This window comes from Lipotes vexillifer, unplaced genomic scaffold (assembly GCF_000442215.2).
Source record: "Lipotes vexillifer unplaced genomic scaffold, Lipotes_vexillifer_v1.1 scaffold505, whole genome shotgun sequence".
In the NCBI taxonomy this organism is placed as follows: Eukaryota; Metazoa; Chordata; class Mammalia; order Artiodactyla; family Lipotidae; genus Lipotes; species Lipotes vexillifer.
Genome location: NW_006785581.1, coordinates 1,752,155 through 1,766,733, shown reverse-complemented (window position 1 = coordinate 1,766,733; position 14,579 = coordinate 1,752,155). Strand labels below are relative to the sequence as shown.

The 14,579-nt window shown below is 40.3% G+C and overlaps 1 protein-coding gene across 3 annotated transcripts in view; it reads right to left on the bottom strand.

Annotated features, from left to right (window-relative positions):
* The window catches only part of NELL1 (neural EGFL like 1), an 881,356-nt gene that overhangs the window by 685,450 nt on the left and 181,327 nt on the right, over positions 1-14,579 (bottom strand). For all 3 annotated transcript variants that reach the window (XM_007457631.1, XM_007457632.1, XM_007457633.1), the window contains 2 exons: positions 6,937-7,009; positions 6,203-6,285 (listed from right to left, as the gene is read on the bottom strand). In XM_007457631.1, the coding sequence (XP_007457693.1) occupies positions 6,203-6,285; positions 6,937-7,009 (156 nt within the window). The remainder of the gene's footprint in view (positions 1-6,202; positions 6,286-6,936; positions 7,010-14,579) is intronic.

Genomic DNA, 14,579 nt, shown 5'->3' with positions numbered 1-14,579 from the left:
GCCTAAAGGCAATATTGTCAATTTCCAGTACTGCCTAACAAAGCTGAGCTATGCTCACCTACAAAACTCAATTCCAAGGAAAAGCCTCAATTTTAATACAATGGAAGCTATTCTCAAGCCAATTTTGCTTCCCTTCTGAGTACTGTCTTTAAATTTTTAATATATTTAGCCTGTTCTGACAACAGTGAAAAACCCTAATCTCTGTGATGATAAGAATGCATCAGACAGACACCAAGACAAAGGAATATTAAGGCAAAAAGCTAATTTTTCAAAGGCACTTAATATGTAATCTTGCCTTCCTTTTCCCCTGCTAAATCCTGAAGCAACATAAAGGAGAAAAACAACTCTGAATTAAAAAATGAATTACCTTTTCTGTCACTGGCATTAGCATGCTGAATTTATACAAATTCATTTTCAAAAGCTATTTCCCCACTACCTGCCATTTTCTCTAAGAATGCCTGCAGATCCAAAATAGATATGGTATCAAATCTACATCTTTTCTGTTTTACCTTTGTTTGCGCATTTATCCAAGCAACCATGGACCGAATCATTTATTCTTAACTGTACACATTCAAAGACAGACAGCAGAGGCCTTTTTCACAGTAAGAGGTCAATGAATGAATCTAAGTACATTAGTCATGCAGTAGATTTCTTTTTTTCCTTTGAAATATTATTTATTTGGCATTTGCTATATAAAAGGGAAAAAAGAAATCTATTGTGTTAAACCTTTAAGCCTAATTGAAAAATCACTATTGAGCTCCTTGAAACAATGAAAGTCTCAAAATCCAATGTTACAAGCTGAAACGCCACTCCAAGTGCTGCTTGATTTACATAAATAGATTTGTCAAAGATTTAAACAGACGTAATCAAGAAATTCCCCATCTTCAGCATCTCTTCTTCCTGAGCTTGAAGGAAGAATGTGATTACCTCACAGGTGGGATACAAGAGCAGGACACAGCCTGATCCTATCGCTGTGTACCTGGCTCAGCAGGTTTGTGGTTCCCACAGTGTAGAGACTACCTGGGAGAATTTCCAGAATAAGCCAGGGGATTGGTGGTCTCTTGTGGATCACTTAGGGCAAGTATCAGGGGACTGCTTCCCTGCACCTTCTCCCCCTTGAAAAAGTATGGTTTTGCCACAATGTTGGGATTCTTCAAGAGGGCTCTTCTGTACCCTGACCTCTGTCACCTGAAGCTCCCTGCAAGCTGCTTCCCTGATCTTCCCTATATGAAGCAAGGGCAGTCATTTTCAATCACCCTATACTTTGAAAGGAGAAAAGGAACAGCAAGCCCTCCTAGGCACAACCCTGAGCTGATCTGGTGTCTGTGTCTGTCTGGTTTGATGTGACTTTGGCTACCAACTCCTGTCCAGCTTGTGCGCTGGGCTCGCTCTCCGGTAGGATTCCATGGCTTCCACTGTGACCCAAGTGTGAGGACTTTCTGCTGCTTTCCAAAACCTCCTGGCTCTAGACCGGGGCTCTGACAGCAACTTTCAATGCAATCTTTATAAATCGAAGAATAATTGTCACCATTTTACATACATGGAAACTGCAGCTAGAAATGAGACCAGTGACTCATTCCAGGCTGCAAACATCCAAAGAAGCGATAAAAATGAGATTCAACATCAGCTGAATCTTACTCAAAGCCCATTTCTATCTCCTCCATGATCTACATGACTAATGCCTATTTTAATCACAGCTGCTGGGCAACTCAAACCAAACCTCCAAACCCATCAGCTAAATCTTGCCACGATAGTCTTATTTAACTAAAGGCAAAGCCCAAATCCAGGTTGACTTGGTGCCATAGAATTCCCTTTGCACCCAGGAACCCTACTTGAGTTCCAGTTTGTCTTATCACTCCAGACTCCATCTCCTTCACTCTGCCAAGAGATGTATCACACTCTGCTTCCACCAAGATGGCAGACTAGGTACCCTAAAAGACTTCACCAATTGAACCAACTAAAATGCTGGATAATATACACAAATCACAACTTTTAAAAATCATCACAGGAGCTGATAGAAAAGGAATAAAGCCACAGTGGCCAAAACAAACTGACAGCCAGGGATCCAGGAAGGCGAGTGAGCACCAAAGCCAACCTCCAATGACGTTAGCCAACACATGGAGCCCTCAAGCTCCCACCTCGCACAGGGGGCCAGGGAGAGGAAATAGAGAACAGGGTCTGCCCAAGATGGGATGTCTTAAAGGAAACTCCTACATCAAGGTACAGCCCCAAAGGGCTGTACCCTCAGCTTAAGAGTGAACGAAAAGGAAACAAGGTTTCCACCAGGCTCAGAAGGAAGACCTTCCTACTCAGACCATGGCACTGGCTAGAGGGAAATATCTTCCTTCAGAAGTCTTAAAGAATTCTTTGCTGAGAATTCACCTGGCTGATCCTAGGTTAGCAGTCTGATTCTGAGCACTCCCTATGATCTGAAAACCCTTAAGGAGATAATGCAATAGCAGTGACCCCTGTGCGGTCCTGGCAGGAGGACACATAATGTAAACCCAGGACTCAGAAAATTCCCACATCTGTCTAAGGAAAACAAGTGGCTGTAACCAGATGGGTGAGTTAAGAGGGCTTGTCCTTGCCCTGACATTCCTCCTTCAAAAGCTGCCACAAGCTCTATGCTCACGTTTCACTCCCAACAGGTACCATCTGAACACACACTTCTCTTTTCCTCTCGTCTTATGTGCTCATTCTTCTTCTCACTGGTATCGCCATCCTCCTACTGGTAGCTTCCACCTCACTCTCTCCATCAGTCATTCCTTCTTCATATCTTTTGGTTCTCTTTCTAATCTTCTCTCCTCCAACAATAAACTTCCTTGGTTATGATCCAACTTACAGAATCTAAGTCTGAGCCTTGGCTTTGCCATCCACTTTTCTTGGGAAAAGCTACATAACTTTCTTGGGACTCAGTCTTCTCATCTGGACAGTGGGCTAATAAACCTAGCTCAGAGGATTGCTGGAAGGATTATAGAGAGGGTGAATATAAAAGTTTAAGCGTTGTAACTAATACATAGTAAATGCTCAATAAATATTACCTAATATGAATATCTTTCCAGTTTATTCCAGATCAGGGGTTGACAAACTAAGGTCCATGGACCAAATATGGCCCAGCACTTATCTTTGTATGGCCTGTGAGCTAAGAATAACTTTTACATTTTTCAATAGTTATATTTTATTTTTTTATCAAAGTGTAGTTGATGTACAATACATTATATAAGTTACCTGTGTAAAATATAGTGATTCACAATTTTTAAAGGTTATACTCCATTTATAGTTATTATAAAATATTGGCTAGATTCCCTGTGTTGTACAATATATCTTGGTAGCTTATTATATAATAGTTTGTACCTCTTAATCTACCACTCCTATATCACTCCTCCCCCACTTTCCTCGCCCCACTAGTAACCACTATTTTGTTCTCTATATCTGTGAGTCTGCTGCTTTTTTTAAATATTCACTAGTTTGTTGTATTTTTTAGATTTTTTTAGATTCCGCATATAAGTGATATACAGCATTTGTTTTTCCCTGTCTGATTTATTTCACTTAGGATAATGCCCTCCGAGTCCATTGATGTTGCTGTGAATGGCACAATTTCATTCTTTCATGGCTAAGTAGTATTCCAGTGTGTGTGTGTGTGTGTGTGTGTACACCACATCTTTTTTTAAATTTTTATTTATTTATTATTATTATTTTTTAACTACCACATCTTCTTTATCCATTCATCTGTTGATGGACACTTAGGTTGCTCCCATAGCTTGGCAATTGTATATAATGCTGCTATGAACACTGGGGTGCATGTATCTTTTTGAATTAGCATTTTTGTTTTCTTTGGACGCATACCCAGGAATGGAATTGCTGGGTCATATGGTAGTCCTAGTTTAGTTTTTTTGAGGAAACTCCATACTGTTCTCCACAGTGGCTGCAGCAATGTACCTTCCCACCAACAGTGCACAAAGGTTCCATTTCCTCCACATCCCTGCCAGCATCTGTTGCTTGTGTTCTTTTTGATGATAGTCATTCTGACAGGTGTGAGGTGATGTATCATTGTGGTTCTGATTTGCATTTCCCTGAAGATTAGCAATGTGGAGCATCCTTTCATGTTATATTTTTTTCTTTTATAAATTTATTTAATTATTATCATTATTATTTTTTTGGCTGCATTGGGTCTTCACTGAGGTGAGGTGTGCAGGTTTCTCATTCGGTGGCTTTTCTTGTTGCGGAGCTCTAGGCGCGCAGGCTTCAGCAGTTGTGGTGCACAGGCTTCAGTAGTTGTGGTGCACGGGCTTAGTTACTCCGCGGCATGTGGGATCTTCCCCGATCAGGGATCAAACCTGTGTCCCCTGCATTGGCAAGCAGATTCTTAACCACTGAGCCACCAGGGAAGCCCCCTTTCATGTTATATTGATTGATTACATTGAAGTGAAATAAGTATATACATCATGTTCTCAATTTTGCTTCTTGATCTATAAAGACTAAAATTTACTAGCTGGCTCCTTACAAGAAAAGTTTGCCAACTCTTCTTCTAGATTATCACAGATTCCAAATTTTGCAGTGAAGATGGAAGTACTCAGTTTTCTAATTATAATTCTATTCACGGTTTGAAAGAAATAGACTTTTATAAATCTTCCAAAGTGCTGGGAGTGTTTAGAAGGTGGATTAAACCATTTTCTGCTCACAATTAAATATCTTCTGCCTCACAAATGGCCATTTTACATAATAACGTTTTGTGGACAGAGCTCAATGTGGCTGCTAGATAATAATGTACAGCTAAAAAGAGAAAAATGACATTCCTGCAACGGGAAAGAATGAGAATGAAAAAAGGCACTCTCATCACCAGGAGATGGAGAACCACAGTCACCTGAGGCTGAGTGGCATGTTTCTTGTTCCAAAAATGTGGTAGCGAGCTAAAATATAATTAACAGTATTGAGATCAAGCTGCTTCAGACGATATGACATAAAAGCTTCTATATGCCACAAGTTGGGAAGGCAAATTATTGCCTATGTTTCACATTTCCACTGTTCTCTGAAGTGAAAAGAATCTCTCGAATCTCAGTTTTAGTTTCTCTCTTTACAAAAGTGCTCTCTCTCCTTTGCAGACAAAAGGGGACTTGGCCAAAGACCTAGTTTGAAGCAGAAACATTATCTTCAGCAGCAGAGTCTTTGAGTCCAAAATACAGCCCTACATCCCAAACACTGACCTACCCACCGATTTTTTCCACGTGCTACGGCTGATGGCAGGAGCAGTCACAGCCGCAGGTACGATAGGATTAAGGTATCATTTTCACTGTTATTAAAATTCTCCCTTTTGCAGAGCATAATGTCTCTTAGGGCCAACCAAATTCTTTCTCTGCCCTAGGCTGGAACTCATGTCCACGACTGATCGGTATCATAACAACAGCATCGGCCACGTTTTCTATTTATTCAGCGCCTTTCCTCACAAGGCTCAGGGCTTTTCATTATCAATCTAAACTTTATGAGTAGATATTATCAAAGCCCCTAATTGTTTACATTCCCGGCTCTGCCACTCAATATGAACATCTCTGAGGTAGAAATCACATCCTCTTCATCACTGCCTCCTATGTGCCTAACACAGTGCCTGGCAAATAGCAGATCCTCAAAAGATGCTTGTTAAGTGAATCATGGGGAGGAGGGAAAGATGCAGAATTATAAAACTGAAGGTGTTGAAAGGCAAACTTTGCCTCCTTCACTATTTAACTCAGGACCAGTTTTGAAATGCATCATATATTAGAAATGTGACATAATGCCTTCCTGTGACAATAATCTGTTCCTAACAATAGCTATTTTGCCCTTTCCGATTACTGGCAATGATTCTTGCATCCAAAATGCATTAGCTTATAAGCAGCAGTGACTCTGACCATATATCATCTCTCAGTGTTACTGGTTTAACAGCCAATGGGCAAATTCCTTTTCCACTCCCAGGGAATATACAGTGATACATATTGCTTTTCTTCCAAACATTTTTCAAGTAAGTATTTTGATACAGTCTAATAGTATCAAAGGCGTAAATGGTTCTGTTTACTATAGGTTTTCCTATTTCAAGAAAGAATAAACCATTTTTATAGTAACATATCGCAGATGCCAACACTAAAAATGTTTCCATTATAGCATATCACTCTAAATTCCAGATAGGATGGACAAAGAAATGAAACATCACAAGTGAAATTTAGATACCTACTTTTGCAGTCATCTTGGCCAAAAGCTCTTGTAAATCCATTATTCCTTGCACCAGGCTTAAGAAATCACTGCAAGTTGGACAAGCTCAATAAAGAAAATATAAAATAAATGTTGCTACTGTGCTAACAGAAAATATATATATATATTTTAAACAGTAGTTGTTTAGCTATATAAAAGTGTTTTTGCTTTTCTGGTTAAGTGTGACTTCAAAACTGGAGTGAATTCAGAGGATTTCAGATCTAGATCTTTTCCTTTTATTAATAAGCAAAAAGGAAGGAACAAGGACTAACTGAAAAGGACAGAATGTTTTTACCTTGAAAACATTTTTAAATTTAAACTAAACTCTCATTTTTATTGGGACTAAAGAATTGTGAATTATCGCAGAAGCAGCAAAAGTACACTCATATATATCCAAGTCAACAAGTTTTAAAAATAGTTTATATACGTATATTTATATAATTATACGAAACACAACTTTCTATATTAACCTACAGACCCAAAACTGCTCATATAATCTCTTCTTACCTTCAAATGTTAATTCTACAAATAATACATAAGCTTTTTAAAAATCCAAAGACACAGAAGTATTTTAGTATACATAAAATCTCTCACTAACCCCACCACCTCATAAGTCAACAATGTAAACTGTTTGTATCCTTCCTGAAGCGCTTCTCTGATATTATCAACAAGCTATATAATATTAATAATTCAGAAATGCTTTAAGTTGCTACTTACTGCGATTCAGGTTTGGACACTGTGTTATGTATCCATTCGGCATAAAGATGATTTTCCCATCTTGGATAATCCCCTTGATAACAGAAGAGAGAGGTGGCAATCAGTATTACAGTTACCAGTTCAAGTGGCCCCTGTCACATGCTCTCTGCAGGGAAGTTTTTTTTTTTTTTTTTTAGCAAGACTGATAACCGTATTCAGAAGGTGAGTTGGCCTTAGCTCACACTGACCTACTCCAAACCATCCTCCTCTAAGAAATCTCAAAATATCCATTCATCTTGAGAAAGCTACAATTACTTACCACTGGTTTATGCTAAGGATATCATAGAACTAAGGATCCATCAGTCAATGTTCTTAAACTGTCCAACTATAAAGACACTGATGCAATAAAAATTCTCCTCAATGCCCTAGTCATTTTGTAACATTAAATACTGCTGATTTACAGGATTTTTTTAAGTGGGAAAAAGCGACAATAGGAACATATTAGACTAAAATGCTCTATTGATTCATTTAGTCTAGGAAATAAAATTAGACATGGGGAAAACTCCTTAAGAACCTTGCTCTCAGCTACTTGAGTAACATGAGTCTTAAGATTTGCTCACCATCTCACTGTGGATAAAAGGTGGTCTTTTAATTCTGCAATTTAGTCTGGAAGAACAGCCCTAATTTAAGAAAGTGTTTGGGGCTGCCATCTCTCAATGAAAATATTGACTGGCTTTTGGATTTTTCACATTGAATTTCAAGATTCCGTTTTTAGGGTATTTTTTTTTCCTGATTTGATGGAAGAGATATTACAGAACAGATGCAACATGTAGAAGCTGGTTCAGAATACTGAGCTTAATCTATAAATAAAATATAGGCTTATGATAGTGTGGTGAGTCTTTCAGAGGGAGCAACATTTAACATTTATGTGCTCATCTTCTAAACAGCCAAAGGTAGTCAGCAAATGCTGTTTCTGCTTATTATTCCAAGATAAAATATTAATTGGAAATATTAATAGAAATAACAGGGTCACAAGGCCTCTTCCTCCGAATTAGATACTTTGATTAACCTCTTCCTCTTCGAGGATGATGCAGTGTCCGTGATTACGAGAAGAGACAGCCTCACCATGGGAAGGAGGTGCCTGCCACAGCTCTTCAAAATGAATTTGTCATCTCTTGCCGGGGAATTACAGGGAGCAATTAATGGAGCACAGTCTAAGTCAATCAGCTTCTTCCTGGCACAAAGTTGCTCAGTTTTTCAAAGCAAATTAACTCCTTTGAGAGGCAAGGGTGCCTTTCAAGGAATTTGAGAAAAGCATGGGATTGGCAGTCAGGGGCCCAAGGTTTAAGGTCTGGATCCATTTGTAGCTAACTGGGTGGACTTAATAAGTCAACCACCCTCTGAGCTTTAGTTGTTTCATCTGGAAAAAGAAATGCTGTATGCAAAAGCTACAGAACCTTCTAGCACTCAAGTGCTGGGTCAATGAAACAGGCGTCCAAACTGAAAGTGTCACAATTTAGATCTCTGTGCTTTTGCTAACTTTCAAGATAAAAGAAAAAATCAGTCCAGAGCAGACAAAGCGATATACTTCCCTCAAAGAACAGCCCATCAGAGAGAACTAAATACACATCAGAAAATATCTGTCTAATGAGGCTGAATATGGATGAAGTTATAGTGACCAACTATTCAGGTTTGCCTGGGATTTAGAGATTTCAGCGCTAAAACTGAGAGATTCCCAGGCAAACCGGGACAGTTGGTCACCCTCCCTGATGCCAAAGTGGCAAAAGCACACGTACCAGGAAAGGATGAGGTCTATCTAATACCTGCTGGTTAGAAGAGCCTAAATCATTCTTATTTTTATCAGCCATGGAAAGGGCCCTCAGAAACCTGGAGTATATTTGTCATGGTATTATCTTTGCCAAAACAAATAAAAAGTCTATTTGAGGGCTTCCCTGGTGGCGCAGTGGTTGAGAGTCCGCCTGCCGATGCAGAGGACACGGGTTCGTGCCCCGGTCCGGGAAGATTCCACGTGCCGTGGAGCGGCTGCGCCCGTGAGCCATGGCCGCTGAGCCTGCGCGTCCGGAGCTTGTGCCCCGCAACGGGAGAGGCCACAGCAGTGAGAGGCCCGCGTACCGCAAAAAAAAAAAAAAAAAAGTCCATTTGAAAAGGATTTCCCGATCTACGCGTGGAGCAGCTCCTGCGGAACACCTACTGAACGCTGGCGGGAGACCTCGGGCCTCCCAAAAGGCAGGAAACTCCCCACGTACCTGGGTAGGGCAAGAGAGGGGAGAATAAACAGAGACAAAGGGATAGGGACGGTACCTGCGCCGGTGGGGGGGAGCCGTGGGGGAGGAAAGGTCTCCACACACTGGGAGCCCCTTCGCGGGCGGAGATTGCGGGGGGCGGAGCGGGGAGCTTCGGGGCCGCGGAGGACAGCGCAGCGACGGGGGCGCGGAGGGCGGAGCGGAGAGATTCCCGCACAGAGGATCGGCGCCGACCGGTGCTCACCAGCCCGAGAGGCTCGTCTGCTCGCCCGCCGGGGGCGGGCGGGGCTGCGAGCTGAGGCTCGGTTTCGGTTTCATTCGGAGCTCGGGGAGAGGACTGGGGTTGGCGGCTTGAGCATAGCCCGGGGGGGCTGGTGCGCCACGGCTGGCCGGGGGGGAGTCCGGGGAAAAGTCTGGACCTGCCCAAGAGGCAAGAGACCTTTTCTTGCCTCTGTGTTTCCTGGTGCGCGAGGAGAGGGGTTTTGAGAGCGCTGCCTGGAGGAGCTCCAGAGGCGGGCGCGGGCCGCGGCTAGAAGCTCGGAAACCAGGGACGGGCGGGAGACGCTAGGGCTGCTGCTGCCGCCACCTTTTCCTCTAAATAATTATTTTTTTAATTCAATAACTTTATTATACTTTATTTTATTTTACTGTATCTTCTTTCTTTCTGTATTTTTTCCTTCCTTCCCTCATTCCTTCCTTCCTTCCCTCCTCCCTCCCTCCCTCCTTTCTTTCCTTCTTGCCTTCTTCCTTTCTTTTCTTCTTTCTTTCTTTCTTCCTTCCCTCCTTCCTTCCTTCCCTCCTCTCTTTCTTTCTTTCTTTCTTTCTTTCCTATTTCCTCCTACTTATACTAATTCTCTCTACTTTCTCTCCCTTTTATTCTGAGCCGAGTGGATGAAAGGCTCTTGCTGCTCCAGCCAGGAGTCAGGACTCTGCCTCTGAGGTGGGAGAGCCAACTTCAGAACACTCGTCAAGAAGAGACCTCCCAGCCCCACATAATATCAAACGGCGAAAATCTCCCAGAGATCTCCATCTCAACACCAGCACCCAGCTTCGCTCAACGACCAGCAAGCTACAGTGCTGGACAACCTATGCCAACCATATAGCAAAACAGGAACACAACCCCACCCACTAGCAGAGAGGCTGCCTAAAATCATAATAAGTCCACAGACACCCCAAAACACACCACCAGACGTGGACCTGCCCACTAGAGAGACAAGATCTAGCCTCATACACCACAACACAGCCACTAGTCCCCTCCACCAGGAAGCCTACACAACGCACTGAACCAACCTTAGCCACTGGAGACAGACATCAAAAACAACGGGAGCTACGAACTTGCAGCCTGCAAAAAGGTGAACCCAATCACAGTAAGATAAGCAAAATGAGAAGACAGAAAAACACACAGCAGATGAAGGAGCAGGATAAAAACCCACCAGACCTAACAAATGAAGAGGAAATAGGCAGTCTACCTGAAAAAGAGTTCAGAATAATGATAGTAAAGATGATCCAAAATCTTGGAAATAGAATGGACAAAATGCAAGAAGCAGTTAACAAGGACCTAGAAGAAATAAAGATGAAACAGACAATGATGAACAACACAATAAATGAAATGAAAAATACTCTAGATGGGATCAATAGCAGAATAAATGAGGCAGAAGAACGGATAAGTGACCTGGAAGATAAAATAGTGGAAATAACTACTGCAGAGCAGAATAAAGAAAAAAGAATGAAAAGAACTGAGGACAGTCTCAGAGACCTCTGGGACAACATTAAACGCACCAACATTCGAATTATAGGGGTTCCAGAAGAAGAAGAGAAAAAGAAAGGGACTGAGAAAATATTTGAAGAGATTATAGTTGAAAACTTCCCTAATATGGGAAAGGAAATCGTTAATCAAGTCCAGGAAGCACAGAGAGTCCCATACAGGATAAATTCAAGGAGAAATACGCCAAGACACATATTAATCAAACTGTCAAAAACTAAATACAAAGAAAGCATATTAAAAGCAGCAAGGGAAAAACAACAAATAACACACAAGGGAATCCCCATAAGGTTAACAGCTGATCTCTCAGCAGAAACTCTACAAGCCAGAAGGGAGTGGCAGGACATACTGAAAGTGATGAAGGAGAAAAACCTGCAACCAAGATTACTCTACCCAGCAAGGATCTCATTCAGATTTGATGGAGAAATTAAAACCTTTACAGACAAGCAAAAGCTGAGAGAGTTCAGCACCACCAAACCAGCTTTACAACAAATGCTAAAGGAACTTCTCTAGACAAAAACACAAGAGAAGGAAAAGTCCTATAATAACGAACCCAAAACAATTTAGAAAATGGGAATAGGAACATACATATCGATAATTACCTTAAATGTAAATGGACTAAATGCTCCCACCAAAAGACACAGATTGGCTGAATGGATACAAAAACAAGACCCATATATATGCTGTCTACAAGAGACCCACTTCAGACCTAGAGACACATACAGACTGAAAGTAAGGGGATGGAAAAAGATATTCCATGCAAATGGAAACCAAAAGAAAGCTGGAGTAGCAATTCTCATATCAGACAAAATAGACTTTAAAATAAGGACTATCAGAAGAGACAAAGAAGGACACTACATAATGATTAAGGGATCGATCCAAGAAGAAGATATAACAATTGTAAATATTTATGCACCCAACATAGGAGCACCTCAATACATAAGGCAAAAACTAGCAGCCATAAAAGGGGAAATCGACAGTAACACATTCATAGTAGGGGACTTCAACACCCCACTTTCACCAATGGACAGATCATCCAAAATGAAAATAAATAAGGAAACACAAGCTTTAAATGATACATTAAACAGGATGGACTTAATTGATATTTATAGGACACTCCATCCAAAAACAACAGAATACACATTTTTCTCAAGTGCTCATGGAACATTCTCCAGGATAGATCATATCTTGGGTCACAAATCAAGCCTTGGTAAATTTAAGAAAATTGAAATTATATCAAGTATCTTTTCCGACCACAACGCCATGAGATTAGATATCAATTATAGGAAAAGAGCAGTAAAAAATACAAACACATGGAGGCTAAACAATACACTACTTAGTAACGAAGTGATCACTGAAGAAATCAAAGAGGAAATTAAAAAATACCTAGAAACAAATGACAATGGAGATACAACGACCCAAAACCTATGGGATGCAGCAAAAGCAGTTCTAAGAGGGAAGTTTATAGCAATACAAGCCCACCTTAAGAAGCAGGAAACATCTCGAATAAACAACCTAACCTTGCACCTCAAGCAATTAGAGAAAGAAGAACAAAAAAACCCCAGAGTTAGCAGAAGGAAAGAAATCATAAAAATCAGATCAGAAATAAATGAAAAAGAAATGAAGGAAACAATAGCAAAGATCAATAAAACTAAAAGCTGGTTCTTTGAGAAGATTAACAAAATTGATAAACCATTAGCCAGACTCATCAAGAAAATAAGGGAGAAGACTCAAATCAATAGAATCAGAAATGAAAAAGGAGAAGTAACAACTGACACTGCAGAAATACAAAAAATCATGAGGGATTACTACAAGCAACTCTATGCCAATAAAATGGACAATCTGGAAGAAATGGACAAATTCTTAGAAATGCACAAACTGCCAAGACTGAATCAGGAAGAAATAGAAAATATGAACAGACCAATCACAAACACTGAAATTGAAACTGTGATTAAAAATCTTCCAACAAACAAAAGCCCAGGACCAGATGGCTTCACAGGCGAATTCTATCAAACATTTAGAGAAGAGCTAACACCTATTCTTCTCAAACTCTTCCAAAATATAGCAGAGGGAGGAACACTCCCAAACTCATTCTACGAGGCCACCATCACCTTGATACCAAAACCAGACAAGGATGTCACAAAGAAAGAAAACTACAGGCCAATATCACTGATGAACATAGATGCAAAAATCCTCAACAAAATACTAGCAAACAGAATCCAACAGCACATTAAAAGGATCATACACCATGATCAAGTGGGGTTTATTCCAGGAATGCAAGGATTCTTCAATATACGCAAATCTATCAATGTGATTAACCATATTAACAAATTGAAGGAGAAAAACCATATGATCATCTCAATAGATGCAGAGAAAGCTTTTGACAAAATTCAACACCCATTTATGATAAAAACCCTGCAGAAAGTAGGTGTAGAGGGAACTTTCCTCAATATAATAAAGGCCGTATATGACAAGCCCACAGCCAACATCATCCTCAATGGCGAAAAACTGAAAGCATTTCCACTAAGGTCAGGAACAAGACAAGGTTGCCCACTCTCACCACTCTTATTCAACATAGTTTTGGAAGTTTTAGCCACAGCAATCAGAGAAGAAAAGGAAATAAAAGGAATCCAAATCGGAAAAGAAGAAGTAAAGCTGTCACTGTTTGCAGATGACATGATACTATACATAGAGAATCCTAAAGATGCTACCAGAAAACTACTAGAGCTAATCAATGAATTTGGTAAAGTAGCAGGATACAAAATTAATGCACAGAAATCTCTGGCATTCCTATATACTAATGATGAAAAATCTGAAAGTGAAATCAAGAAAACACTCCCATTTACCATTGCAACAAAAAGAATAAAATATCTAGGAATAAACCTACCTAAGGAGACAAAAGACCTGTATGCAGAAAATTATAAGACACTGATGAAAGAAATTAAAGATGATACAAACAGATGGAGAGATATACCATGTTCTTGGATTGGAAGAATCAACATTGTGAAAATGACTCTACTTCCCAAAGCAATCTATAGATTCAATGCAATCCCTATCAAACTACCACTGGCATTTTTCACAGAACTAGAACAAAAAATTTCACAATTTGTATGGAAACACAAAAGACCCCGAATAGCCAAAGCAATCTTGAGAACAAAAAATGGAGCTGGAGGAATCAGGCTGCCTGACTTCAGACTATACTACAAAGCTACAGTAATCAAGACAGTATGGTACTGGCACAAAAACAGAAAGATAGATCAATGGAATAGGATAGAAAGCCCAGAGATAAACCCATGCACATATGGTCACCTTATCTTTGATAAAGGTGGCAGGAATATACAGTGGAGAAAGGACAGCCTCTTCAATAAGTGGTGCTGGGAAAATTGGATAGGTACATGTAAAAGTATGAGATTAGATCACTCCCTAACACCATACACAAAAATAAGCTCAAAATGGATTAAAGACCTAAATGTAAGGCCAGAAACTATCAAACTCTTAGAGGAAAACATAGGCAGAACACTCTATGACATAAATCACAGCAAGATCCTTCTTGACCCATCTCCTAGAGTAATGGAGATAAAAACAAAAATAAACAAATGGGACCTAATGAAACTTCAAAGCTTTTGCACAGCAAAGGA